This window comes from Poecilia formosa, unplaced genomic scaffold (assembly GCF_000485575.1).
Source record: "Poecilia formosa unplaced genomic scaffold, Poecilia_formosa-5.1.2 Scaffold234, whole genome shotgun sequence".
NCBI lineage: Eukaryota > Metazoa > Chordata > Actinopteri > Cyprinodontiformes > Poeciliidae > Poecilia > Poecilia formosa.
In genome coordinates this window covers 224,281-249,521 of record NW_006800173.1, presented here as the reverse complement: position 1 = coordinate 249,521, position 25,241 = coordinate 224,281, and the positions used below count along the sequence as shown (strand labels likewise).

The window sequence follows — 25,241 nt, the reverse complement described above, 5'->3', positions numbered from 1 at the left end:
CTATGTTCAAGGAACAGCGCTTCATACATACACTGTTGTTAGCGACGTAGCCACTACAGTCAGTTATATTTCTCACATTTATGTTTGCCAACGCTTCTCAAAACTTTCCTTCTCTTTTCATCACCGCCTGATAAATGCTGGAGTAGCAGTTTTCCAGTCGGGGATCCTTTACATCGGAGTGCAAAGTTGTAGTTGTTAGCAGTCGATCTAGGTAAGTTAATTTATGTTAGCCGAGGGTTCCTGTGGTAATGGGGTCTGGTTGTTGTGCTAAGGTAGCCAGCAGCAACATAACCTTGCCGAAAAGACGTAAAAATTAAGCAGGCGCTAGTCGCTTTTCGACTGTGATGGAATCGTGTCGGTCTGTTTTATTCTATCTTAAAACTGAGGAATTCAGCAGCGGTAACGTCAGGCTGCAGCGCCGAGAACTTACTGAAGCTAGTCGCCAGTGAGGCTAGCAACGTGAATTAGCCGAGAGGCTAACATTAAGCAGGCTAACCTGGTGTATTTTACAGTTAGTTGGTTTTTGCCTTTTCTACTTAAATTTTTAAGTGAGTTTTGTTAAGAGACTATTGTTGCTAATAGAGAGTCTGTTTTTGGAAACTTTATCAGCAAATTTAACGCTTATTTGAACGTGTATGCGACGTTTGAAAGCGCAAGCACTAGCTTGCTAGCGGTCTCCGTGAGCTAACGATACTTAAGATTAGCTAAATGAATGACTGTCAATATAACTTAATTCAAGCACCGTGGTGTACTGTTTACGAAAAGTGACAAAACGATCCATTACTGTACGACTGTAAGTAAGTTTTCTTACATGTCTTCTACCCAGCAGAGAGGAGAGGGTAATGTCAGTTAAGCTCATCAGATGTTTGAATAAAGTGCTCTTTCAGGAATAACCCGACAGTGACAAGTTAGTACTTTCTGGTTCTGTCTCGCTGCCAACTTATAGACACAATCATAACTTGCTTGCCACATAAACTGAAACGGACGAAAGTCAACGTCAGCCATCAGACCAGCGAAAGCGGTCATCTTGCCGAAAACGGATAGCTCGGTGTTTAGCACGGAGGGGGAGGGGAGACGAGAGCGCTGCAGCGATCGACAGTGCCAGCAAAAATGGAGGCATAAATCGGATAAATGTTCGGTTTTTTGTTGCGCTGCTGTACTAATATCGCAGCCTTTCGCCGTCTGGCGTGTTTGCTTCTCGTTTCGAAGAAGAAAAACCGAAGCTATATGTGACAAAGACACACTATCTGCGACTGAAACGTTTGCGCTCTAACACCGTGTTCTTCCCAGACGGTGGTGTAGGGCAATGAGGCACAAAGACTACCCTCCTCTGCCTAAATCCGATGACGTTTACTTAGGGACCGTCAAGAAATTACTTTCTATGTACAGCTGTGCTATTTTGTAAAAAAAGAAAAAAAAGAAACGTAAGATATATTTAAAGCACGAGGGAAGGCTTGAATAACCAATGTAAAATAAAATAGCTTGACCAGTATCGGGTGCCACTGGAAAAGGCAGAAAACAAATCATATCTGGACCGATGTAAAGGGATGGGAATTAATGTGCAGCCACCTAATCAATAAATTAATCTCCAATAAATATTAAACTAAATAGCAATTATGGGAAATTATAAGTTTGGAGCTATTAGAAGTAGCATGGAAAAAGTTTTAAAATAAATTAAAATTGTACATTTTACAAAGTTTATCTGTGTAGGGTAAAACGAATGCAGTTGAAATTCTGTGATTGTTTAAGATTGTGATGATATTGGTAGCAATTACCTGCTGTCTTCTTCACTTTTCACTCATTGTCATGATCTCCCCACCATTTCGCTGTTTTTTTTTAGTTGTTTAAAGTTTCATTTGCTTTGACTATAAAGTGCAGTGAAATTCCATACAATTGGTGGCATACATATTTTTAATTTAGTTTTGATATTGCTGAAATACTTTGCATGGTAATGTGTTATGTCTTTTCGTAACATTTGTCAGACATTATTACTCTTGAAACGTTTGATTTGAATTTTGTGTTTAATTTTGTTTGTGTCTTAAAAAATAACATAATGGCTGTTTGTAATGTCTCTGAATGATGATTTAATTGCATTGTTTGGTCTGGACCCAGGAAGAATATTCTCTACTATGATACGAACAAATGGTATCCTTAAATAAACAAATATATCATTGGCATGTCGATTGTGCTTCCCCAGTACTTAGGATGCAGTACTGTACAGAATCTAGACTGTTGTTATTGAAATGGCGATTGCAATTTAGTGTATTGTGCAGTTCTACTTGCTATGAATGACGCATATCCTATTAATCATTGCCGGTTGAAAAATATTGCTCACCATGTCGCTAATAATAGGCTAATAATCCAGCAACACGGACAGTTGCACTGTTAACTGTTTTCTGAGGTGTGTCAGTGGGCGTTAGGAGATTTGTTTCACAGTTTTAAATCCAGCACTGCCCTAATGACTACATTTAGAATGTAAGTGAGAAAGTTTAAGAAGTATTCTTGTGTTTTTTTTTCTTTTAAGCTCTAGTAAAGTATGCTCTAGTCTGAGTATGTGTATACCATGAAGAGACGTGCAGAAGACCCAGAACCGATTTTTGTGCAGCAGCAACCACGCCGTCCACCAGTTCAAGCTATTGGAGAAGGCTTTCAACGGGCCCTTGTCCCGGCCCCACCTGTTGTTGAGGCTGCTGCAGACACCATGCAGCCCTCAACTGGTATACAGTACTCTCTGCCCCAGGCCTACCAGGTATGATATGAGGCAAATATTTACATTCTGACATATATTTTTTTAAAGTCAATGACAGTTAGAAACCTGCTTTTTATGCAACTAGTATTTACTTGGTTCTGTTCTATTTCTGCCTTAAAGGTGCCTACTATGCCTCAAAGCACAAGTGGACATGGGCACAACAATGCCACACCACATATTGGCCCTCATACACATAGCCTGGCTGTGCAGTCTCAGGGACCTGCAGTGGTCCCAGGTCATGTTCATCCCCCCACACCCATAGCTTCAGTGCAAGGACAGCAGCAGCAACAGCAGTTTCAGCGGTTAAAGGTTTGAACAACCAAATGCTTTTGGCTTAAGATGTCAAAAAAATTCTTTGTTTGATCATGTATTTCCACAAAAAAACAGATCAGGGAATATGCTAATATTTTTTTTTACTTTTTACTTTGTAGGTTGAAGATGCCCTGTCTTATCTGGATCAAGTGAAACTGCAGTTTGGGAATCAACCTCAAGTTTATAATGATTTTCTCGACATTATGAAAGAGTTTAAATCCCAGAGGTCAGCTTTGTTTTCATCGGTTGATTTTGAAAAATAACAACAACAAAAATAATAATACTTCTGTGTTTCAAATTCACATTCAGAATTGATGTTTTTGAGTTTAGTTAAAAGTACTTTAGGTGATAATACGGTGTCATTGATTCTGTTTCTGCAGCATTGACACTCCTGGAGTCATTAACCGTGTGTCGCAGCTCTTTAAGGGCCACCCTGACCTCATCATGGGTTTTAACACTTTCCTGCCGCCTGGTTATAAAATCGAGGTTCAAACCAACGATCTGGTGAACGTAACCACACCTGGTCAGATACACTACATAACTCCTCAAGGAATATCGGTACAAAACATCCCAGCAACTGGAGGACCTAGCCAACCAACTAGCCTCCAACAACACCAGAGTCTACCACAGACCAGCCTGCACACCACCACTACCCCAACTATCGCCACTCAACCTGCTTTAAACAAAGCCAGCAAGGTGGAATACTTATTCACCTGTCTATTGATTGTGGTAGCTTGTGGTGGTTTAGTGGCATGACATATTTTTGCGTTGTCGTTTCTCTCAGCAGCTTATTCAGTCTCCGGCCCACACACCCACCAGCCAGCCGAATCCATCCATCCCGTCGTACGCCTCACCACGTTCTCCTTCAGTTCAGCCCCACACTCCCGTCAGCAGCACCCCATCCAGCGGGCCACCTCTCCAGAACAACCAACCTGTGGAGTTTAACCACGCCATAAATTACGTCAACAAGATCAAGAACCGCTTCCAGGGCCAGCCGGATATCTACAAGGCCTTCCTGGAAATCCTGCACACTTACCAGGTGAAAAATATGACATTTTAAAATCTCTGGAACTTCTGAAGAACATTCAACTCACTCCTGCTTTCTTTGGATTCTAAATGTTTTAGAAAGAACAGCGGAATGCTAAGGAGGCTGGGGGGAATTACACACCAGCTCTGACTGAACAGGAGGTTTACACTCAAGTGGCCAGACTTTTTAAGAACCAAGAGGACCTACTGTCAGAATTTGGACAGTTCCTGCCAGATGCAAACAGCTCAGTGGTGAGTCTCTGAATGCAGCCACAGCATCGTTATGCAAAACTAACTGGGTCAGTGTTTTTTTAGTCACTGGATATCTAATCAAAAATATATCTTCAGCTGTTAAGCACCACTGGATCTTCAAAAGTTAAAGATTTAGAAAAGAAATCTTAAATACCTCCAGATTTTCCCAAATAGATCTTAAATTCCATTTAATTATGCCTTAAATTTGTTTGTCATCAACATTAGATAAATTACCATACTGTGACAAAGTTAAATTAGATTTAATTTATTTAGCTGAAATAACTGGAATTTTGGTATTTGCCTATAACTTACGTGTGATTACAATGTTACCTTGTAAAGGCCTTTGCTAACTGCACTATGACTCGCATACCAGAGACAAAACTGGCAAATCAAGCAGGGTACAAAATTATGAAGCTGGAATAATGTATGTTTTAAGTTTAAATCATAATTGAAATTTAACTGAGATAAAACTTGCAACAATCTTAACCAAGCCTCAGAGTCTCTGGTTCAGAATTTCATAACAATTCATCCAGAATGAGGATGTTAAGTCAAACACTTTGTTTGACATGCAAGACATTCTTTGTCTTGCATGCTTGAGAAAATTCTAAAGCTTTTATTAAAATTTAATGATACAATCCAGATATTTTATTTAACATGATTGTTTATATTTTTGTTGAATTCCTTTTTGTTTAGTTTCTCAGGAATGTTTTCTGAAACAAAAATACATTTGGATTTCTGTTCTTTTCCTTTTTTCTGTTTTGTCTGATCGTGATATGCACTTCCCTGTGCAGTTGTTGGGGAAGAGTCCTCCAGACAGAGCAGAGTCAGTCCGTAATGATCACGGTCCCACAGTAAAGAGACCCTCGCTGAACAACAAACAGAGACTGAACCAAAATGGTCTGCCAATCAGGAGACCTTCTGGAGTGGGATCCACACCGCCTTTCAAGGTACACTAAGACATCTGTCAGCTCTATGGATGTTTAAAATAAAGAAAAGGTTGAACATTTGAATATTCTGTTATGAATTGTAGATTAGCGAATGTTTAATTTATGAAACATATTTAAACTCTTGCAGAAAAAGGCTCTTGTCATCAGCAAGCCCCACGGCATGGCTGAAGTCAGTAAACTCAACACAAGCACTGAAACTATGTTCTTTGAGAAGGTCAGCCTTATTGTATTTAATAATTTTAAAAAAATCTAGCTGGAAGTAAAATTTTGATAATTATGACATAAAATCGTCTAAAATCCAACTTTTTTTTTTGCTGAAACAATAAAACTCAGGTGAAGAAGGCTCTACGGAGCTCAGAGGCATATGACAACTTCCTTCGATGTCTGCACATCTTCAACCAGGAAGTGATTTCTCGCACTGAGCTGGTCCAGCTAGTCATCCCGTTTCTTGGGTAAATCTGTGGCTTCTTGGATATCTCTCGTACCTGTAGACATTAATCTAGTAACGTTAACCTCAAGACTGTCCTTGTGTTTTCACAGAAAATTCCCAGAGCTTTTTACTTGGTTTAAGAACTTCTTGGGCTACCGTGAATCTAGTCACGGGGAGCTGAGCCACGCAGAGAGTTTACCCAAGGAGCGTTCGACAGAGGGCATCGCCATGGAGATCGATTATGCTTCCTGCAAGAGGCTGGGGTCCAGCTACAGAGCACTGCCAAAGAGCTATCAGCAGCCTAAGTGCACAGGAAGAACACCGCTGTGCAGAGAGGTTAGAGATGAGTTAAATATGTCCCATCATGTTACCAAGACAACTTGGGAAAAAAACCCCAAAAAAAACCTCTTGTGTATCTTAAATCTGAGTCATTGCAGCCAGATATGTTTAGATATTCAACATTTTTTTTTCTTTTCTGTGTGACAAAATGTCTACTGATCAGAATAAGAAATTAAATGAATGAAATTAGTTGATCCGTTATCTTTCAATCTGAATTAAATTCTTTGTTTTAGGTTTTGAATGATACATGGGTGTCTTTTCCATCCTGGTCGGAGGATTCCACATTTGTGAGCTCCAAGAAGACTCAGTATGAGGAGCATATTTACAGATGTGAAGATGAGCGCTTTGAGGTGAGGAATAATCATTCTGGTCTTTTGCATATCTGGTTCAGTGTCACATTCTGTCTCTTAGCAACCTTGTATGTGTTTTATTGGGGTTGTGTGAGAAGGACCAACACGAGGTAGCGCGTCATTTTAAGATGATAAAATAGAACTGTCATTGCAAAACCAAAGGTGACATGGATCTCAGCAGGCTCGGTAAATAAAATATGTGCCAACATCTCTCATCCTAAAGGGCTAAACACATTGATTGGATAATAGTTTCAAATGTTTTTTTTTTTGTTTTTTTTGTGTGAAAATTGGGGAACGTTTTCTTCCAGTATTGCCCTATATTTCTGCTTTAGCCATTCTATAGCCAACTTTGACCAATCCCCTTGTCTCTGCTGAAGAAAGGCATTCCCACAGCATGATGCTGCCTCTACTATTTGAGTGAAGTTAGTTTTTCTCCATAAATAGCATTTTGTGGGTAGGATATGCTTTGTCTTGTGCCGTCACATAGAATCACAATAAAAGGCTTTGAGGTTTGTAATTGTAACTTGGGGGGGGGGAAACATGGAAAACATTTTTTATTTTTTTTCTGTTCAATTTGACGTCTGGGTAACCAGGGACAACTTGACACTTTTAAAAGAGCAAATGTATTTTCACTGTATTCTCTGCAGCTGGACATTGTGTTGGAAAACAACCTCGCCACAATACGAGCCCTGGAGACGGTGCAAAAGAGGCTCTCCCGCATGTCGGCTGAGGAGCAGCTGCGATTCAGGTTGGACAACACGATGGGCGGCTCTTCTGAGGTCATTCATCGCAAAGCCATTCAGAGGATATATGGAGACAAAGCTCCCGACATCATTGACGGCCTCAAGAGAAACCCCGCCGTGTCTGTACCCATCGTTCTGAAAAGGTAACTGTCTCTCTTTTAACTTCCCCAACATGCCGTAGCCCCATGGATCCTAACGCGTCTCATCACCTGTTCAGGTTAAAAATGAAGGAAGAAGAGTGGAAAGAAGCACAGAGAGGGTTCAACAAAATCTGGCGGGAACAGAACGAGAAATACTACTTGAAGTCACTCGACCACCAAGGCATAAACTTCAAACAGAATGACACCAAAGTGCTGCGCTCCAAGTCTTTACTTAATGAAATTGAGATGTTATATGAAGATGTGAGTAATTTTAATGATTTTTATTCTATGTGTACTTGATTACAATTATTTTGGAGGTTTTTATTGTTGGCATAATCAACTCTATATGTTACTGAAACTAGAGGTGTGCGATACTGCATATTAATTTGGTATCACATTGATATCAAGTAAATGCAGAAACCGCATCGGCAATAACAATACTGATACAGATATTGTTTGATTATGCTTGATAAATCATCAAACTTCTGAGTTTAAGACGTTTTTGTGTTTTTTTTCCCTGTTTTAATTATTTTGTTCTAACCTTGGATAGAATGTGTACAAAGTTTATAAGTATCTGCAGAAAACTTTTACAACATAGTAACATGATTTGTGTGCATTTTTCCTAGATAAACAAAATGCAAAATAATATTCATTTGAGAGCAAATCAAAACAGATTTTTTTTTAGGTAAAGTTGATAAACCATAATGAAAAAATAAAATCAAATTTCAAGAGGGAATCTGAAACTAAAGTATTGATTTTACCACTGTAGTATTAATTATTCTTGTACTTCAGTCACTGATGTGTTTTGCATTTGAACTTGTGAGAATTAAAAAAAAAATACCACGATAAATTCAAACTTCTCCACCAGATTCCTATTTTTAAAATTCAGAGAACGTGTGTATAAGTCCTGTAAACAACAAGCTCACAATATACAGCATCCAGACCAATAAGGGAGTGTATGTGTAAAAATTACATTTTACAGCAGAGGGAAACTAGAGTTGTGAAATTGTCATTTATGTTTGTTACCTTCTACAAAACGTAAATGAAAAACTTCAGAACTGACTTAAGTTTTCTCTGCTGTGTCCTGTAGCGCCAGGAGCGCGCCTCGGAGGAAACCGCCGCCCCGCCCCCGAGCGGCCCCCACATGACTCAGACCTACGACGACAGCCAGATCCTGGAGGATGCCGCCGCTCTCATCATTCATCACGTCAAAAGACAAGTGGGCATTCAGAAAGAAGACAAGTTCAAGATCAAACAGATCATCAATCATTTCATCCCCGACCTTCTGTTTGCGCGACGTGGCGAGCTCTCCGACCTGGAGGAAGAGGAGGAAGAGGAAGAAGAAGAGATGGAGACGAACCAAGACGGCCCCAAGAAGCACAACGGCCTGCCAGGCCGCAGCCCATCCAAATCCAAGCTCTTGTTCTCCAACACGGCAGCTCAAAAACTGCGTGGCACAGATGACGTTTACAACCTGTTTTTTGTGAACAACTATTGGTATGTGTTCTTCCGCCTTCATCACATCCTCTGCTCCCGTTTGCTGCGGATCTACGGGCAGGCCGAGAAACAGATTGAGGAGGAAACCCGCGAGCGAGAGTGGGAAAAGGAAGTGCTGGGCCTGAAAAGAGACAAGAACGAAAACCCAGCCATCCAGCTGAAGATGAAAGAGCCGAGTAAGAACGAGTTTTAAACTTTATCTTTAGCACTCTTATCTAACTCACACAGAGCTTCTATATCTTCAGTCCACTTAAGTTTGCTAATGCTCATAGCATTCTTAAACAACAATGTTGAGATTGCATGCTTTCCTGAAATTATTTTATTCCCAGTTCCGTTTATTAGAAGGTAAAATCATTTTATTGAACGTCAGATTGTTTTAAAGTAGACATGAACCAAATCTTTCAGACGTTTAACTTTTTACTTCTGTTTGCAGTAAATATTTGGTCGTAGGTGCCAATAAATGATTAATTTTAGCTATTTTTCAGTTTTTTCATGAAGCAATTGCATTTAATTCCCACAACAGATTAACACAAAAATACAACTCTTTTTTAAAGATCTGTTTTTCTTGTAGTAGATATTTACGAAAAATATATACTGCTGCTAAAAAAAAGTGTTTATAATTTTTCAAAAGTTGTGTAATATTTTATAATTATATGGACTGAATAAAAATTATCTTTATATCTTAGAACTCTTTAAAAAAATGTTTGACAAAATTTTAACATATAAGAAGCAAACTTAAAAATGAAATGCATTTTTTTTACAACTCTTTTTTTAAGATCTGAGCGTAACTAATGATTTCCCTACTCCGTTATGGTGCAGCTTATATTACAGCCTACACCCAAGTAACTCAGTGTCCATGTTGTTTTGCGTCTGCAGTGGATGTTGATGTTGAAGACTACTACTCCGTGTTTCTGGAAATGGTGCGAAATCTTCTGGACGGGAACATGGAGCCGGCTCAGTACGAGGACTCCCTGAGGGAAATGTTTACCATCCACGCCTACATCGCCTTCACCATGGACAAGCTGATCCAGAGCATTGTCCGGCAGGTCAGTACTACAAAAAACCCTGCAGAAAGAAATGTTCTTTTTTTTCCCTTTAAATGTTCTTTTTTTTCCCTTGTTGTTGTTTATAGTTAATGTTTGACTTGAGAAATGTGTTGCATACTAAAACCAATGTGTTTTCAGCTCCAGCACCTCGTCACCGATGACATATGCGTGCGTGTAACGGACATGTACCTGACTGAAAGTGCCAAAAAAGCTACAGGCGGCGCTATTTCTACACAGACGTCCAGAGCTACAGCAGAGGGGGCCTACCAGCGGAAAGCGGAGCAGCTGATGACAGATGAAAACTGCTTCAAGGTATCAAACAGCATATTAAAAAGGATTGTACAGCAGATCTTATAGGAGGTTAGCCACTGACTGCTGCTGTTTTGCACAGCTGATGTTCACGAAGAACCGAGGATCTGTGAGCGTGGCGATGGAGCTGCTGGACACAGAAGAGGAGAACTCTGATGAGCCAACAGATGCAGAAGTAGGAATCAAAAAGATTAGGCTTCTTTTTTTTTTTCTTTTTTTTTAAACTCACTCTTCATGTTAATCTGCAGGTTGGCAAGTGGATACATACTTTAAAAAAAAAATCACATTTTTACTGCTGAGTATTGTGTATTTATCTGCACTCTAATCAGAACATCCACCAGTTAAACTTTCTTGAAAGCTGAGAGATGAGTTGTGTGTCATGGCAGTAATTATATTACTGATCTGTCCATGCAAATGCAATCTACATGCTAAGATCTCAGTTTGCAGATGATGTTAGGTACTAGGAGTGTCCTGATGCAACGTTTTCACTTCGATACCGGTATTGCAGATTTGAGTACGGGACAATACTGATATTGACTCGGTGCGATATCAGCATGAATCATGCATACTTTTATTATTTCTTTTGTATTTTGGAATCTTAGAATGGCTTGATCAGGTGATATTAGTCAAACATAACAATAGTCAACAACAATAGGTATGAGAACAGCCAACCCATTTATTAACCAATATCAAGGATTATAGATGCAGGCCCATAAAATCTAATAATCTTTTTTTGGCTGATATTTTACAGATTTCCAACATCAGTATCGGATCAGCTAATATTCATCACTATTGTGTTGCATATTTATTCTGGCTCAAGGATGTCATCTTTACAGAGATACAAAGATATCTGCATGCAGATTTTTTTTCTTCCTTTTTTTTTTGGTGTAATGTCTGAGTTTTCAAATAATTTAAATCGTCAGCCATTTTTGGATGCTATGTTTTTTTTTGTCCATAATATTCTAAAATGGGACAATACAAATTAAGAATTTGGAGTAAAAAAAAATAAGGCTGTATATGTGTAATTTGTCCTCATTTTTTCATTTTGTTTTCTCCTCTTTTTCTTCACAGAAATGGTCAGACTACGTGAGCAGGTACCTGAACTCAGATTCTGCTTCTCCGGAGCTACGTGAGCATTTGGCCCAGAAACCAGTTTTCCTCCCCAGGTGAGACTCCAGACATGTCTCCCTCCTGTCTGTGCTCATCAGACTTTGCTCTGAGGCTCTCGTTGCATCATTTTACAACATGTCAAACGAGCCGCCAAAAACAACTCCTTACCAGAGATAAGTGCAAGGCCAGACATGCAGAGCTTTTTACAATCAAATATAATGTGGACATTGTAAGCTCTACTGTTTTAGTAAGAGAACCACACGGGTTGCAGGAGTTCAGAGTTTACCAGAGCGTAGCGGTTCAGTCCGTAGTGTTGTTTTCACTTCTAAAGATGAACACTGCCTTTCATGGGAGATTGCACTTTATTTGGTCATCGTTTTAGAAAAAAAAAAAAAAATCTACTTATTAATTTATTTACTTTATTTTTTAACAGAAATCTTATTTATTATGAAGGACTTTTAAAAATATATTGTTGTGGGTTGATTAAGTTGAAACTTTTTTACTTTTTAAAGAAAAGGAGGAATGAGTTGGATTTTTCACTTTGCAATTCAATGAGAGATGCACCAGTTAGTTTTCTGGCTGATTTCCTAATGTTCAAGTTAAATTAAAGTTTCTCTTTAGTTCTTCGAATGTTGAGAGACCAAACTATTAACTTTACTATCTTAACTCAAATCTAAAATCTAGGAATAGCGAGGTCATTTTTTTAATCTTGTCATACTCTTTGTTTGTGATTGTATACAGTGTTGTATTTGACATCTGTTTGCAACTTTAAATGGCCGGATGTTCTTACCCCTGGGTCTGCTGGGGTAAATCACACACCATAGTTGCAGCTTTTGGGAATATATTTTTCATCTCTGTCAAAGAATAATGATTATTGTAATCTTTTTGTTTGTTTTATAGAAAAAAAAATGTTGGTAAAACAAATGGTCTGAAAAATCTGTACAGAAAAATAGGGTTTAATAAAATGGATGTTTAAATTATTTGTTCATAGTCGTTTCTTTCCTGACGCTAGAAAGATGGAATGTTGCCTCTGAAATCTGTTATTTCTGCTGTTTTTCATTCTTTTGAGCACAAAAAAATCACTCACTGTTGTGTTTTTTTCTCAACTCACTGGTTCTTGGCTATAATTTTTCATCGGAGCCATCTTTTTTCTTTTCCTCCGTACCATCAAATGTGGAGGGGATTGCTAGCATATTTGATTAAAGAAATAAGTCATTGCATAGATTCCCAATGGGAGGGAAATTCCTAAAGTTCTGTTTCCATCGTCACGTTTCATCCTTCTCAATACTTATTTCAGATATGTATATGTCAGGCAGCAGTTTTCTAGTGTTTCTCTTCAACAGTTTATTTTATAAATTGGCCTCACTGTCATGTCTTTTAAGTGGAGCCCTGAATGCAAAAAATGCTTCACGGCTTCCGTCCTCACTCATCTATCCCCTCAGCGGTAAGTACACATTTAAAACCTTGATTCCAGTGGGATGAATAATTGCATTTGTTTTGGCTCCTGCACAAAAACGGGATCAATCAACACTTGTTTAGTTTTTATTTTTATTTTATTTTTTAAATCTGAACAATGTCTGTGCAAAAAAGTAAGAGCACAGTGCAGAATCATTACGACTCGTGCTTCTGCTGCTCCTTTAGATCCACATTTCCCTCGAATGATTTGACTCCCTAAAAATTAAAGCTGATACTTGGTGAGTTGGAATGCGTTGGTTGGAAAAATTATGTTTTCTAAAATATGATTTTTTTTTTTTGCCTGCATATTGTGTCAACATATAAAAAAAGTGATTTAAAGAATTGTACTCATCAATTTGTATGATACAGATTTCAGAGTATTTTTTTTTTTTACTCTATTCTGTTTGTTTATATAATCTAATATTGTTTTTTGTATTTTCCTGTTAAGGAATCTGAGACGGATACGGAAATGCCAGAGAGGATGGGAGCAGCTCCAGCAAGAACGCATCACTAAAGGCTCCTCTGACAAGTCACAGGATGGCAGCAGTGAGCTGAAGATGGAGTGCATGTTCAAATTAAACTCCTACAAAATGGTTTACGTCTGCAAGTCAGAGGACTACATGTACAGACACACTGCGCTTTCAAGAGCTCATCAGGTGAGAACAGGCAGCTTTTCTCTTTTTTCTACTAAATTAAATATAATCATTAATGTAATCATTGTTTCCACTCGGTTGATAATTGCTGTCGGATCCTTTAACAGCAAGGTGGTGCTGCTAATTCTCAATTGACTTTGTGTGTCTTAAACTCATTTGTAGCTAATTAGTTTTTTATAAGATCACCACTGTTGTCTTTTAGCAAGAAAGTTCTTAGTTGGAACACAGTTGTTCAGTCTTTCTGAATGGATTTTACATTGGGGCAGAAGTGATTAGTCGATTTAATTGCGAAGAATTGATTATTGAGAAAATTTATTAATCATTACATTCAAAAAAGGCAATTTTCTGAAAGAACAACACACTCAGAGCAGTGAGTGTGTTTTTGATCCAAAAACATGGATCAAAAATAATAATTATATATGTTTAGGTCAATAAGATGGGGATTCTGTGAGAGAGAAAAAGGTTTGTGAGTTTTACGGATGAACAGAAATTATGAAAATTACTGGGTTTTTTGTCATTTTCCATCAGCTTGCAAAATTATAACTTGTAATTAAGCCAAAAATGTACAAAACACATACTCGGTTAAAACAGTTAAGAACTGGGCATAGCGACTCCTCTAAGGTAGCACTGGAACTAGACTGGTAGACTGTGTTTTGCATACTTTTAGTCTTTCACAAGACAGATTATAGTTCACAAACTGTTTCTCCAGACTTCAGAATAAAAGTTTTCTTTGCTTCAAGATTTTTTTCAGAATAAATAACAGCTGTGTTCAACTTAATATTTTCAAGGGAACTCATGAACTCAGTTGATGTCTTTAACACAAATCAGATGCATGAAGTGTGCTGAGGCAGGACTGACCCTTTTTGTTTCCAGCCTGGGTTTTATGAGGAGCTCTGATGCCTCTGAATAGTTCAGGTTCAAAAAGGAACGCTGGCTGCTGAACCCTAACACTGCCAGTGTGTGTTGTTTTATAGTAAATAATTAAGTTGCATCAGACATGTGTCTGGTGCTGCCGATGCATGTTTGATTGTTAATTATGTTTATTCCTGGTTGTGATTCGTTCAATGATCAGATTTTAAAAAACAAACAGATTTTCAGTTGCAGCCTGGATGATCAGGGCAGATCAAGTGGAAAATTGGCCAATTAGTCACTGGACGATTTCTCAACTAATTTCTGTACTTTTTGCTTTTTTTTTTTTCTCCCCCTCTTTTTTTGTGTGGCTTTAGTCCCACCAGCGGGTGAACACACATCTGCACGGCCGCTTCCAGACCTGGCTGGACTTCTGGGCCCAGAAGCACGTGACGCCTGAAATGGCCACCAATACTCACAAGTGGCTAATGGGAGATGCGGAAGAGGGACTGTTGTCATGCACCACCACCTGCAGCCCTGAAGTTCTCCACTATCTCAACATCAACAAGTACCGGGTGCAGTACAGGACACTGTAGTTCAAACAGCTTAAACGCCTGCACATGTCAAAACTGCCAGAGGTGAATTGTTGTTTTTTCTCCAACCTTCCAAAACTGGACTCTGCTGCCAAACGATATTGGTTTTTACTTGTTTGTTTTCTAGTTCAAGATTTTTGCTGCAAATCCTGCAACAAATTTATTGGAAAAAGCCACCTATCAGAGTGCTAACATGTTCGATAAAAAAACACAGGAAGCGGCTCTCTCACTCTCATCTGGGCTAAAGTTGAATTAAGATTCTCATCCCCAAAACTAAACAACTGAAGGATAAAACTGTTCATAACCGTTCATAACTCCGGCTGTAAACCTCTTTAGGCTTTGAATGTTTCCAGTTGGGGGTGAAGGCAAAACGATGCATTATACATACAGTATAAAAAATATGTATTCAACATTTCTGGCACCTGGTCGACATTAGTACCATGTCAGCTCTGTGTGTCAAGAACAGTAATTTATAATTGCCCAAAAATGTTTCTTGTAAATATGTTGTTTATAATTAGATTTTTTTTATCAGGTGTCATTGGTGTGTAGCATACAGTTTATAAAAATATATATAGAGTGTCAACATTTAGCCAGAAGATGCAAAGACTTTTATCAAGAAAAGGCAAAATTTTACTGTTTTTTTTAACCAAAGGTTATCTGCAAACCTTTTTTTCTTCAATTTTAGTGTGCTGAACATCTTCCCAAAGTGTTTTTGTTTAGTAAACAAAAAAAAAAAAGATGGAGAGAAAAATTACACATTTATAACTTAATTGGATCCCTTTTATGTGCATTTCTATTGTCGGTTTTTAGGACAACAGTTTTAGGATGATTGAATGTAGCTGAGTCTGAACAGCACTTCAAACTTTTTCTTGTTAATGAACTTTTCAAAAATATTTACAATCCGTGCAGGAGGGTCAGTGATATCTCAAGACGATCGCTAAAAAACTGGACTCAGTTTTACCTTTCATAGTCTGCCGTCAACAACAGCTCTTTGGGTAAATGTCAATGTTATGAATTGTGTACAGTTTAAGGATAAAAAAAATACAAGCAATAATTTCTTGAGTCATAGTTTATTAAAGCTAACCTGTATTTCTTGCTGGAATACAAACGTGGATATTGAATGCCCATTGAAAAGACATTTTTTGGCCCTTTTTTTGCCTTTTAATAAAATTGGAAATGTTTTTGATATTTTAGATGAGATTAGATGGAAGAGAGAAATCCTTCATATTTAATACTGGAATGTGAGAGTCTCACATTAAAACTGTACATGTGTGCAACAGAATATCATTTAATTTCACACATGAAATGTTACATGGGACACAGAGAAGCTAAGATGAACATAGGCATCACTTCCTAGACAGTCTGTTTTCCTGAAGGTTCACTAAAGGCAGCGGTCAGTAATATAACCAGCTGCAGACAATCTTGAAATAGTTTAATACCTGGGTTTTTATTTTTCTATTTGCCGTGTTTGTTACAGAATTACAGAGGAAGTCCCGGGGGAGCCGATTGTACATACAGAGATTGTTTGTACCTTGTTTTAATGTGTCACTTCTCTTGACTTATATGATGTTGTACATGAGTGTTAGTATGGTGTTTGCCATTAAAATATCCTTTGAGTAGACAGAAACTCGTTTGCCTTGGTTTTTAGTAACACTGTTTTCGTATGTCAGCCGTTTATCTTGGTTTAGCTCTTTCTCCATGTTCTTGTCGGGATTCCCCTTGGATACTCCGACTTAGTCTTGTAGTCCAAATATGACGACCCAAAACTGCCCTAAAAGACTCTCTTCATCGCCATTGGATATGTGTGTACAGAAGAATGGATGGAGGGTTCAGCATCAACCATTCTGAGCATTTTTAATTTTTATTCAGATTAGAACAGGTAGTTCTGCTTTGTTGTGGGGGGAGAGGAAGAAAAAGTAAAACCACAAAATTATGCACAAGAAAAAGTAAAATTCAACTTTCTAAATTATGTTGCTATACAAAAATGCAGCACACCATCAAGGTTAAAGTGCCTTGCAAAAGTATCCATACTCCTTGAACTATTTTACATTTTGTCACATTATGGCCACAAACCTCTTTAGCCTCTTTCAAGAAAACACTTCAAGGTGGGATAAGGGTATAATTTTAACATTGTTTTGTGACAGCAAGGGGAGGGTGTTATTTTCAAAAACGATATACTAACCAGAGACATCAGGGATAAAGCTAAAGACAGATTAGTAGTAGAAAAAGTAGACTTGGCTTCTGAAATGAAAACCCAAATTTTGAAGATCAAATTGAGCACCGTTTGATCTATTATCTGAAAATGGAAAGCGGCGCAGTTGCAGATCTACCCAGACAGGATCAGCTCAGGTGTGGGAATCTGTCAGCACTGCAGTCAGTTTGGTGTTCACTCTAAGAATATGACCTTCACTGAAGAGCGGCAAGACGAAAACCGTTGTTGAAACCAAAGCAGTTTGCCACAGGCCATGTTGGAGACAGCAGAAGAGAGGAAGGTGCTCTGAACAGATGATACCTCATGCAAAATGTGACACGTGAACCTAAACTAAGCAAATTACATACTATGTTAAACATGGCATCGTCATGTTGGAGGATGCTATGTAGACAGGGCAAAAATACTCTGTAGACTGGAAAAGTTGGTATTGTTCTAACTACCCAATTATCCACAAGCACAAAAATGTCCGTTTTTCTTGTAGTCAAAAAAATGTCAAAAAGAAAGTTGGTGGTTTATATATACTTTTGCAAGGCGCTAAATTTCAGACATCAACAGGGTGTCAGTTGTGAGTTAATTTGGGGGAACGGAGATGTCTACTGAGCTCGTACGTAGATCCGCGTACAGATCACATCGTCTGCTCCAAAGATCTGAAAGGAAATGAGAGAGGAAGAAAAATGAACGACTTTATCATCTTTCCTAGATATATCCTTTGTTTATCTTTAGGAACTTTATTCTTATTCAATTTGGAAGACATTACATGTGCTTCAAAGTAGTTCTCCCAAACATTTCCCTTCAAGCCAGAACAACCAGTTTGAAGGTAAAACAGATGATTTTCACAGTAAATTGATATTTGTTTGTCAGGATTCCTTTAACAAGCACCCATCAGCATAGATAAGAACAGCTGTGGTCCAGAATAATAGCAGTCCTACATCTCCTAACCAGATCAGTGTTTTTAGGAAAAATGTATGAGCTGTAGAACAATTTAACCTTATTTAAGGGTGAAGGCAGCAAACATAAATGCTAATGACTGTCTATCCCTCTCTGAAAAATCTAATAAAAAAAGAACAACTTGCTTGATGGAAAAAGTTAAACAGAGGGGAAAATAAAGAAATGTGGGACATGTTATGCTGTTCTGATAAAAGGATCTCATACTTTTTGGAGGAAACCAAAGTCAGGAATACCCAGAGGAAAAAACAAAACTCCTCTTTTAATGGATCAGACTAGAGCTGATATGAAGACTTAGCTGAGGATCTGCTTCAGGATGGTCAGTTATATGTGATGTAACTGTGGCAGTGGAACTAGTACTTAGTAAAAAAAAAAATACATGGTAAGAGTGTTGTGTTTTTGCTGTGTATACTTTAAAACCATTTCTTTTTCTTTTTTTTATGTCAGACAGGCATAATAAAAATGGATAAATGAGCCGATTCTTCACAGCACCACACCCAAAGCGTTTTCATCATGTGGGATATTTTATTGTCAAAACCTCCTGCTAAGAAAGAAAATGTTTTATTTCGGTCAACATGTCCAACTGTGATATATTCATCCATTCCTGATGTTAAATCTCCTCACCATCAAAATACATTTATCAGATCAGTTCAAAAAGTTGAGCCACATTTTTAAACTCTGCTGCTCCCCTGTTGTTGGTTAATTTACAGGTTCGATCCTGAAATTTCCATAATGGACAAAGCTCTTTTTAAAACCTGTCCTCCAACACACAGGCAGACAGTAGCAGAGGCCTTTGTTATTTAAATCGACTTTAATTAAGCACGGCAGCTGTCAGGTTTGCATTCTTCATCACATGTTTTGTTGTCTGGAGTAAAACAAGTGAAACAGCGGAGCGCCAGAGATTTATGGGCTTCTTAGGGAGTGTTGCAGAAAAAGGCTTAGAGCAACAGTACGTGTCATTACCCCAGGCGGTGCGGAGAGGGAGGATGGGGGGTGGGGGAGAACGGTTGGAGGGGGATTTAATTGAGCCGTGACAACTCCATCTGGCAGAGGGGTGTGATGTCATTGACTGGAGGTAACATCAGGGTTCATTAGCGCCATTCATCAGTGAGGAGAATGCAGCGCTGCATCCCCTCATTCAGGCCAGATTCACCTGGCTTCCTATTAAATAGATAAAGGGGATTATTTTGTTTTAGTTCTCCAGGTAATTTAATTCAGAATACATTTGAACTCAAAATATGAGCAGAATGAATGCAAAGTTGCTTGCATAGAAAAGACTAGTTTCCCCTTTTCCCCCCTCAGGAATCCCTTCAATGGTCATTTTGTTCATCAGGCAGCGACCTCTCTGAGTGGAAACCATTATGTCACCATCAGCTGACAAAACCAATGCTTTTTCTACAGTGGTAGAATGACAGTTTTTGCTAGAATGATAACTCTAAAAATGTACATTTTGGTCTAAATAATTTTGCTGCCACTGATAATTGCATTTGATCTGTGTCTGGTTTAGAGTCGGAGATTAATCTAACGGATCTGCTCTCTTTCCTGCAGGGGGAAAAAAAAAGTCTCCCAAGATTTAGATCTGGCTTCCACACAATTCTGTTCAATTCAAAGAATAATAAATAATAGAAATTTATTGCTGCTCTGTTGAACGCCAATCTTAACTGAACCCTGATGCTTGTTCATTTTTTTTCCAGAAATCAAATGGCTGGTTGTGCCATTTTAAGTCCATTTCACATTTTTAATCTTTAGTTGCGCTTGCAACAAAGAGTATTTAAACCTTGAAGAAAGTTCTTTTTAATAGCCAGCTTCTTTTATGAGTTGTTCATTTGAAAGCTGATGTTGATCTAAGTGGTTTGCAGAATGACTATTTGTCCAAGAATACACAAACATCATTTTTATGTGCTTCATATGGCAGCTACAATGCTGTGGCTTTTCCAATCTTTGGAAATTCCAATTCTGATTTATAATATCTGACTTATAAATTCTTTTTTTTTCAACACAAACAGAATCATTAAAGAAAATGAAAGCATAGTTTTTTGATTTTTTTTCATCCTCCTTTCTTTTTATGAGTTTCTGCAAGAGCTCAAAAAGTCTGAAGTATAATAGCTTGCAATTTGTATGCCTTCATATAAATTCATATTGAAATATATCAGGTTACACCTTAACCCCTGTTTTTTTTTATTTATTTTTTTTATTTTTTGTTCTTTTCACCGTTTTGTATTTAGGAAATTGACTGCATCCACCTTAAACGCCTACAAAACATACAAATTATTCTGCGTTGAAACTGGCATTTTGTAGTTTATTTAGGTAATTAAAATGAGAGTAATTATTTATTTTTTTATTATTATTATTTTAACCATCCGAGCCTGCGCACCCAACCTTCCTACGTTCAGGGAATCTGTCTGGCCTCTGTTCTTACATTTGTGGTCCTCTTGTTATGGTGAAATCATTTTCTTTCCCTCTCCCCCAAACGATTCAATTCCAACATGCCTATCAGATTATAGTCTATCACTCCAACATGAACAGACAAACACACCCTTGTCTTAAACAAAAACACATTTAGAGAGAAGAAATCTTTCTGTCACATCTGAAAACCTACATTCAGTCCAAATTGCTGCCTCTCCCAAATGTTTCCCTGATTGCCTCTCTGCAGAGGTGAGTCAGTGTCCACACAGAGATCTCCATCCATGCCAAATCAGACAGCCTTTTCTGTCTCGCTTTAGTGTGTTTTTTTTTTCATGTCCATCTGGTCGGTAAACCCAGAACAGATGTTTATACGTTTCTCACAAGATCTTTTTTTAAGGCGGGATCTGGAAGCAGACGTGTTTCTGATGGATCCAAGGCCATGAAATGATAGGAGGAATGCAACAACAAACATATGTCTGCGAGACTTTCAATCTTTTCAAAGTGCTTCTTTATAGAAGTCATGAGAAAACTGAATGGTTTTTGTTTTCCTTGGAAATAAAATCATAAAGCTCTGTTAACACATGCCTTGCTTATGAAGGAATGTTTATGAACAATCTGAGATGGGGAAAGGATAGATGAATGGCATTTTCAATTTGCTGTGAGATTTCAAAACACTTCCTGGAACTGACATGGTTTTTGTTAATGAATGAACTTCTTTTCACTTCTCACAGTTGTTTCCTTCACATTTTTCTTTACATAAAACTTCCTCTGTAATTTGGAAAGAACTAAAATGTATCTTTTTGTAAAGATACATTTGCAGGGAAATCTGATTGTTAGAATCCAAAAAACAAAAAAAAACCCCAAAAAAAACAGTCCCATTGTTTTAGTTTGATGTTCATTCACTACATTCATACTGATACATTTCTAGTGTTTATTTTTGCTCCCTTTGACCTCTATTGCACTCAGAAAATGAAAATGCAAGTTAAAATAGTAGATAAAATCAATAAAATATAATTTTAAGTACTGAAATGTGCTGCTGAAAGATAAATCCACATACTGAATACCCATGTTCAGTTGTTGATCAGAGATTTAGGCAGGGTTTATGTCAAGCCAGTATGCAGACCAGTCAAACACAGTGACATCATGGTCTTAAGCAGGTATTGATACTTTTGGTCAGGTATTGATCGCATTTTCCCACAGGAAAATACAAACATTTCCATAAAGCTTGTGATGAAAATGAAAAGATGAAGCTCTCATTAATTCCCTGATAGATGACTGTTCTGTTGGGGACTTGAGAAACACAGCAGACCAATTCAAAAAGGTGACATAAAATCACCAATCATCAATGACTGTGGAAACGTCACTGTGGACATCAAACTAGTCTCATTTTTTTGCTCATCTACAAATGAAAGAAACTTTGCCTCTGAAAAGACGATATTAAAGGTTCTGACATTGTTTCTCATTCAGGAGTGTCTTATCACAGGAAATGCAACAGTTATAACCCAGATTACATCCTCAATTAAAGACTTTACCTTCCACTGAATTTTCCATTAAAGTGCTTGGATTCAGCTAAGCGTCTTTGGTAGTGATGTTTTGTTACTCTCCTCATGGAAGATATCATTGACTGTCGGTTATACAACTGTTAAGTTAGCCATCTAGCAAAGGCATAACATGGCATTTCTGTGTGGGAAAAAAAAAATCTATTTTTTTATTGGTTTTATGTAATATTCTAATTTTCTCAGAAACTCATGTTTGGGTGTTTATTACCTGGAAGCCATAATCATCAAAGTTATGAGAAATGAACACCCAAAAACTATCACACAGGTTGTAATGATTTAGGACAGGTGTTTCACTTTTGTGTTGGATTACCTGAATGAACTCATACGTTTTGGACATGTTATATTTTTAAGTTAAATGAAGCCATTTGCAGCTGGTATCATATTACTTATGAAGAACAACACACATCTGTCGAACTTAAATGACATGAGCATTTAAAATATGCATTTATAGATCTACTAAATTCCCAACTCCCTCAATAACACTTATTAATTTCTTTTTGGTTGGAGTCATTAGCAGTACAAACAGGTGTGCTGCCGGTGATTTTGTAGAAAACATTTATAAACTTATAAGAAGTGTTTTCTTTTGTTTTAAACAGTTTTCTTCTTATTAAAGTTGGTATTTGCTACAGTTTGTAGTGTGAGACTATGCAGCTACAGCAAAAAAGGATTTGTAGGAGGTCAATGTGATTACTAACGATTAGGTAGGTGAATCTTATCACAAAAACAACCCCTAACCAATACATCTTCTGCATTGCTGCATATTTCATCACATAAAAATACATGATGATCTCCCCCTGCTACAATCTGATTCCCATCACACAAGTTGTTTTTTAAATAAAGTGCACACCGTTCCCTTTTCCAAACCCTGTGCTTTGTGCCCCGCTGTGAATAAAGGCAGCCATTTCCAAGTCTGACACTTTGTGAAGCATCCAAACATCTGGTCTAAGACTCTGGTCGAAATCCATCACTAAGAAGATGAGTGTGTTTGAAAAAAGCAGATTAGGAAAAGCAAACAAAAAGAGCTTTATATAAATGAGACAATTCTGAAGAGTTCAAAGTGTAATCACTGCCTGAAACACCAGATCCCCTCTTGTTTTTTTTCCTCACCATTTTGCTATCTGAAGTAAACTCTTACCAAAATGAGTTCCTCCCCTTTGAGTTCTCGGCTCCAGAAGGTTTTTGGACCGTTCCCGCTCAGCAGAGTCTGTTTGCAGTAAATCTTGTTTTCCGTCTCCCACGTGGCCAAACTCTGCAGAAGATATTCAGTTCAAGACGTTTTACTGAAATTTCACCTTCAGCTTCACCTGTCTGCAGCAAAATCAACTACCAGGCATCTGAACGTTGCCAGTTCAACGTGGCTCTATTGTAAAGTCTAATAAGGAAACTAATGTTTGATGTGTTCAGGGGCAGATTTTAGTTTCATACCCTATATTTTTTATACGTTTTTGTGAGTTTTTACTTCTGTTGGTGCCCGTTTAGATTTGCCACCAGTTGGTTTTTCAGTTACCTTACACTTTCTGCCATCCACCGTCTCCTCATTGAACTCCTCGCCTACGACGAAGTTGATCTCCGTGGTGCGTACGGTGGTGGAGGTCTTGATGTAGAAGTGGTCACCGCTCTGCTTTATCTCCACATGGGGTTTGGATGCAGCCGCCCCTGCGACCTTCCTCAGCATGGCGTTCACGCCTGAGATTCAGACACAAAATTCAGTTCAAGCCTTCTTCTTTTATAAAGGTGACAGAGTATGTCACCTTTCTAACTCTGGTAAAAAAATATGAGTTCATTCAGTTTTAATTCTCCACTAATCTGGAACAAACTTCCAGAAAACTGCCAAGCAGCCAAAACATTGATATTCTTTAAATCAGGGCTAAAACCCTGCCTGCTTAGAGCTGCCTTTGAGTCATAATAACTGGAACGTTACCCCTGTATTAGCTTTTATGTTTTAGGCAGCCATGCCAAAGTAAAATCTATCACTTTCAGTTAATCTTTTTATTGTTTTTGAAAGCTAAAAAGGATCCATCAGCAGCTGCATGTAAGATTAACATCAGCAGATGTTGCAGATGTGGAGATCACAGCACAAGGTGATGAGAGGGAGGAATGTTGATGCTGTCGACTTTGTTTGACTCTCCTGTAGATTGTGATAAATTCTGTCCTCCAAATGGGAGGAAAAACTATTAACCCTCTGTCAGGGAGACACGGAGCGAGATGTGAGACCGCTTTGGTCCGTTCCCACTTTTTCCGAGAGTTCACTTCCACTAATGCATACACCAAAAACATTCTGAAAATATTTCAGGCAGAGTCTCGCTTCTTGCGGATTTTATTCAGAATATAATTTAATTGTGACAAAAATCTTGAATTTTGAGTTAAAAGTAAAATACTAAAGAACATTTATGTGCACAGTTTATTTTTGATACAGCAAAAAGTTCTTGTATTAAAGTTTTAATCTGTAAATAGTTCATCTCTCCAGTTTAATCACTGAGCAAACAAAGCTTGCTACAGTTTTTTTTTTTTCATATCCATCTTAAAACACAAAAACATGAAAGAAAACATTAAACACACTCACCCAGAGCTTTGAGTAACTCGTCAAAATTCTCGCTGCTTTTCATTTTCCAGGTGCCTGAAAAATTTGCCATTTCTCTCGTCCTGCTGTGTGCCGGCCGATTCCTCCTGTCCTTTGACTCCTCAGCTGCTTTTCTTTAGGCTATTTCTCTCCATCCATCCATCTCTCCTCTCCCTCCCTCTCTCCTCCCAGGGCGTAATGATCCAACACATCAAACCAAACCCCTCCACCCTGCCTCCACCTCTGCTTCCTCTCAACACACACACAGACGTGTACTTACAGACAGTTGGACACTTTGCTGGTAGTTTGCTCTGTGAGAGCTTTTAATGTTTGCAGATTGTTGCATTTATCGGTTATTTAAACCAGAGTCTTTCTCTTGAATCCTTGATCCTTTTCTGTACATAGACTTTACTTCAGCTGACAACTAACTTGTGATTGTTAAAGTTTGAAAACCGTGCTTGGAAGTTCATCATTAAACAAACAAAAACATGTATTTAGTATCCGACAAACATAACCAGAGTAGAAACATAACGCAGATTTCAAATGTTATTATTGATATGGAAGAAAAAGTGTCCAAACCAACTTTAGGCAACCAAAACTGAGTCATAACAGAGAGTTTTGACAATACTAAGAGGAGATTTTGGCTCGCATTTCTTTTCAGAATTGGTTTTAATTCAGCCACATTGGTTAGTATTTAGTATTCATTCATAACCAATCAGTTTAATGTCAAACCTGTGAGAGAAAATATTAAAGGTTTCA

The 25,241-nt window shown here is 38.0% G+C and overlaps 2 protein-coding genes across 3 annotated transcripts; one reads left to right on the top strand and one right to left on the bottom strand.

Moving 5' to 3' along the window:
* On the top strand, nt 1-17,505 carry LOC103149692 (paired amphipathic helix protein Sin3a-like). Of its 2 annotated transcripts, none has more exons than XM_007568971.2 (21): nt 1-211; nt 2,525-2,749; nt 2,870-3,058; nt 3,181-3,287; nt 3,442-3,757; nt 3,849-4,100; nt 4,187-4,339; nt 5,131-5,286; nt 5,414-5,500; nt 5,620-5,738; nt 5,827-6,052; nt 6,289-6,405; nt 7,053-7,291; nt 7,366-7,549; nt 8,379-8,961; nt 9,662-9,831; nt 9,970-10,143; nt 10,223-10,315; nt 11,212-11,306; nt 13,154-13,361; nt 14,585-17,505. In XM_007568971.2, the coding sequence occupies exons 2-21, from the start codon at nt 2,564-2,566 to the stop codon at nt 14,801-14,803; spliced, it is 3,873 nt and encodes a 1,290-aa protein (XP_007569033.1). In that variant the 5' UTR covers nt 1-211; nt 2,525-2,563; the 3' UTR covers nt 14,804-17,505. The 2 variants fall into 2 exon arrangements, with proteins under 2 accessions (XP_007569033.1, XP_007569032.1); XM_007568970.2 differs by having other exon boundaries at nt 3,846-4,100.
* LOC103149693 (cellular retinoic acid-binding protein 1) lies at nt 15,479-24,652 on the bottom strand. The gene is made up of 4 exons (XM_007568973.2): nt 24,486-24,652; nt 23,430-23,608; nt 23,058-23,171; nt 15,479-17,659 (listed from the first exon to the last, which is right to left on the bottom strand). The coding sequence occupies exons 1-4, from the start codon at nt 24,553-24,555 to the stop codon at nt 17,606-17,608; spliced, it is 417 nt and encodes a 138-aa protein (XP_007569035.1). The 5' UTR covers nt 24,556-24,652; the 3' UTR covers nt 15,479-17,605.
* Nucleotides 24,653-25,241: the final 589 nt, after the last annotated feature.

Excerpts from the sequence above, each read along its gene's own strand:
- LOC103149692 (XM_007568970.2), top strand. The coding sequence starts at position 2,564 with ATGAAGAGACGTGCAGAAGACCCAGAACCGATTTTTGTGCAGCAGCAA. Across the intron at positions 3,288-3,441 it reads AAAGAGTTTAAATCCCAGAG|CATTGACACTCCTGGAGTCA; the intron begins GTCAGCTTTGTT and ends CTGTTTCTGCAG. Across the intron at positions 10,144-10,222 it reads CAGATGAAAACTGCTTCAAG|CTGATGTTCACGAAGAACCG; the intron begins GTATCAAACAGC and ends TGTTTTGCACAG.
- LOC103149693 (XM_007568973.2), bottom strand. The coding sequence starts at position 24,555 with ATGGCAAATTTTTCAGGCACCTGGAAAATGAAAAGCAGCGAGAATTTT. Across the intron at positions 23,172-23,429 it reads TGGATGGCAGAAAGTGTAAG|AGTTTGGCCACGTGGGAGAC; the intron begins GTAACTGAAAAA and ends TATCTTCTGCAG. Across the intron at positions 17,660-23,057 it reads AAGGGGAGGAACTCATTTTG|ATCTTTGGAGCAGACGATGT; the intron begins GTAAGAGTTTAC and ends ATTTCCTTTCAG.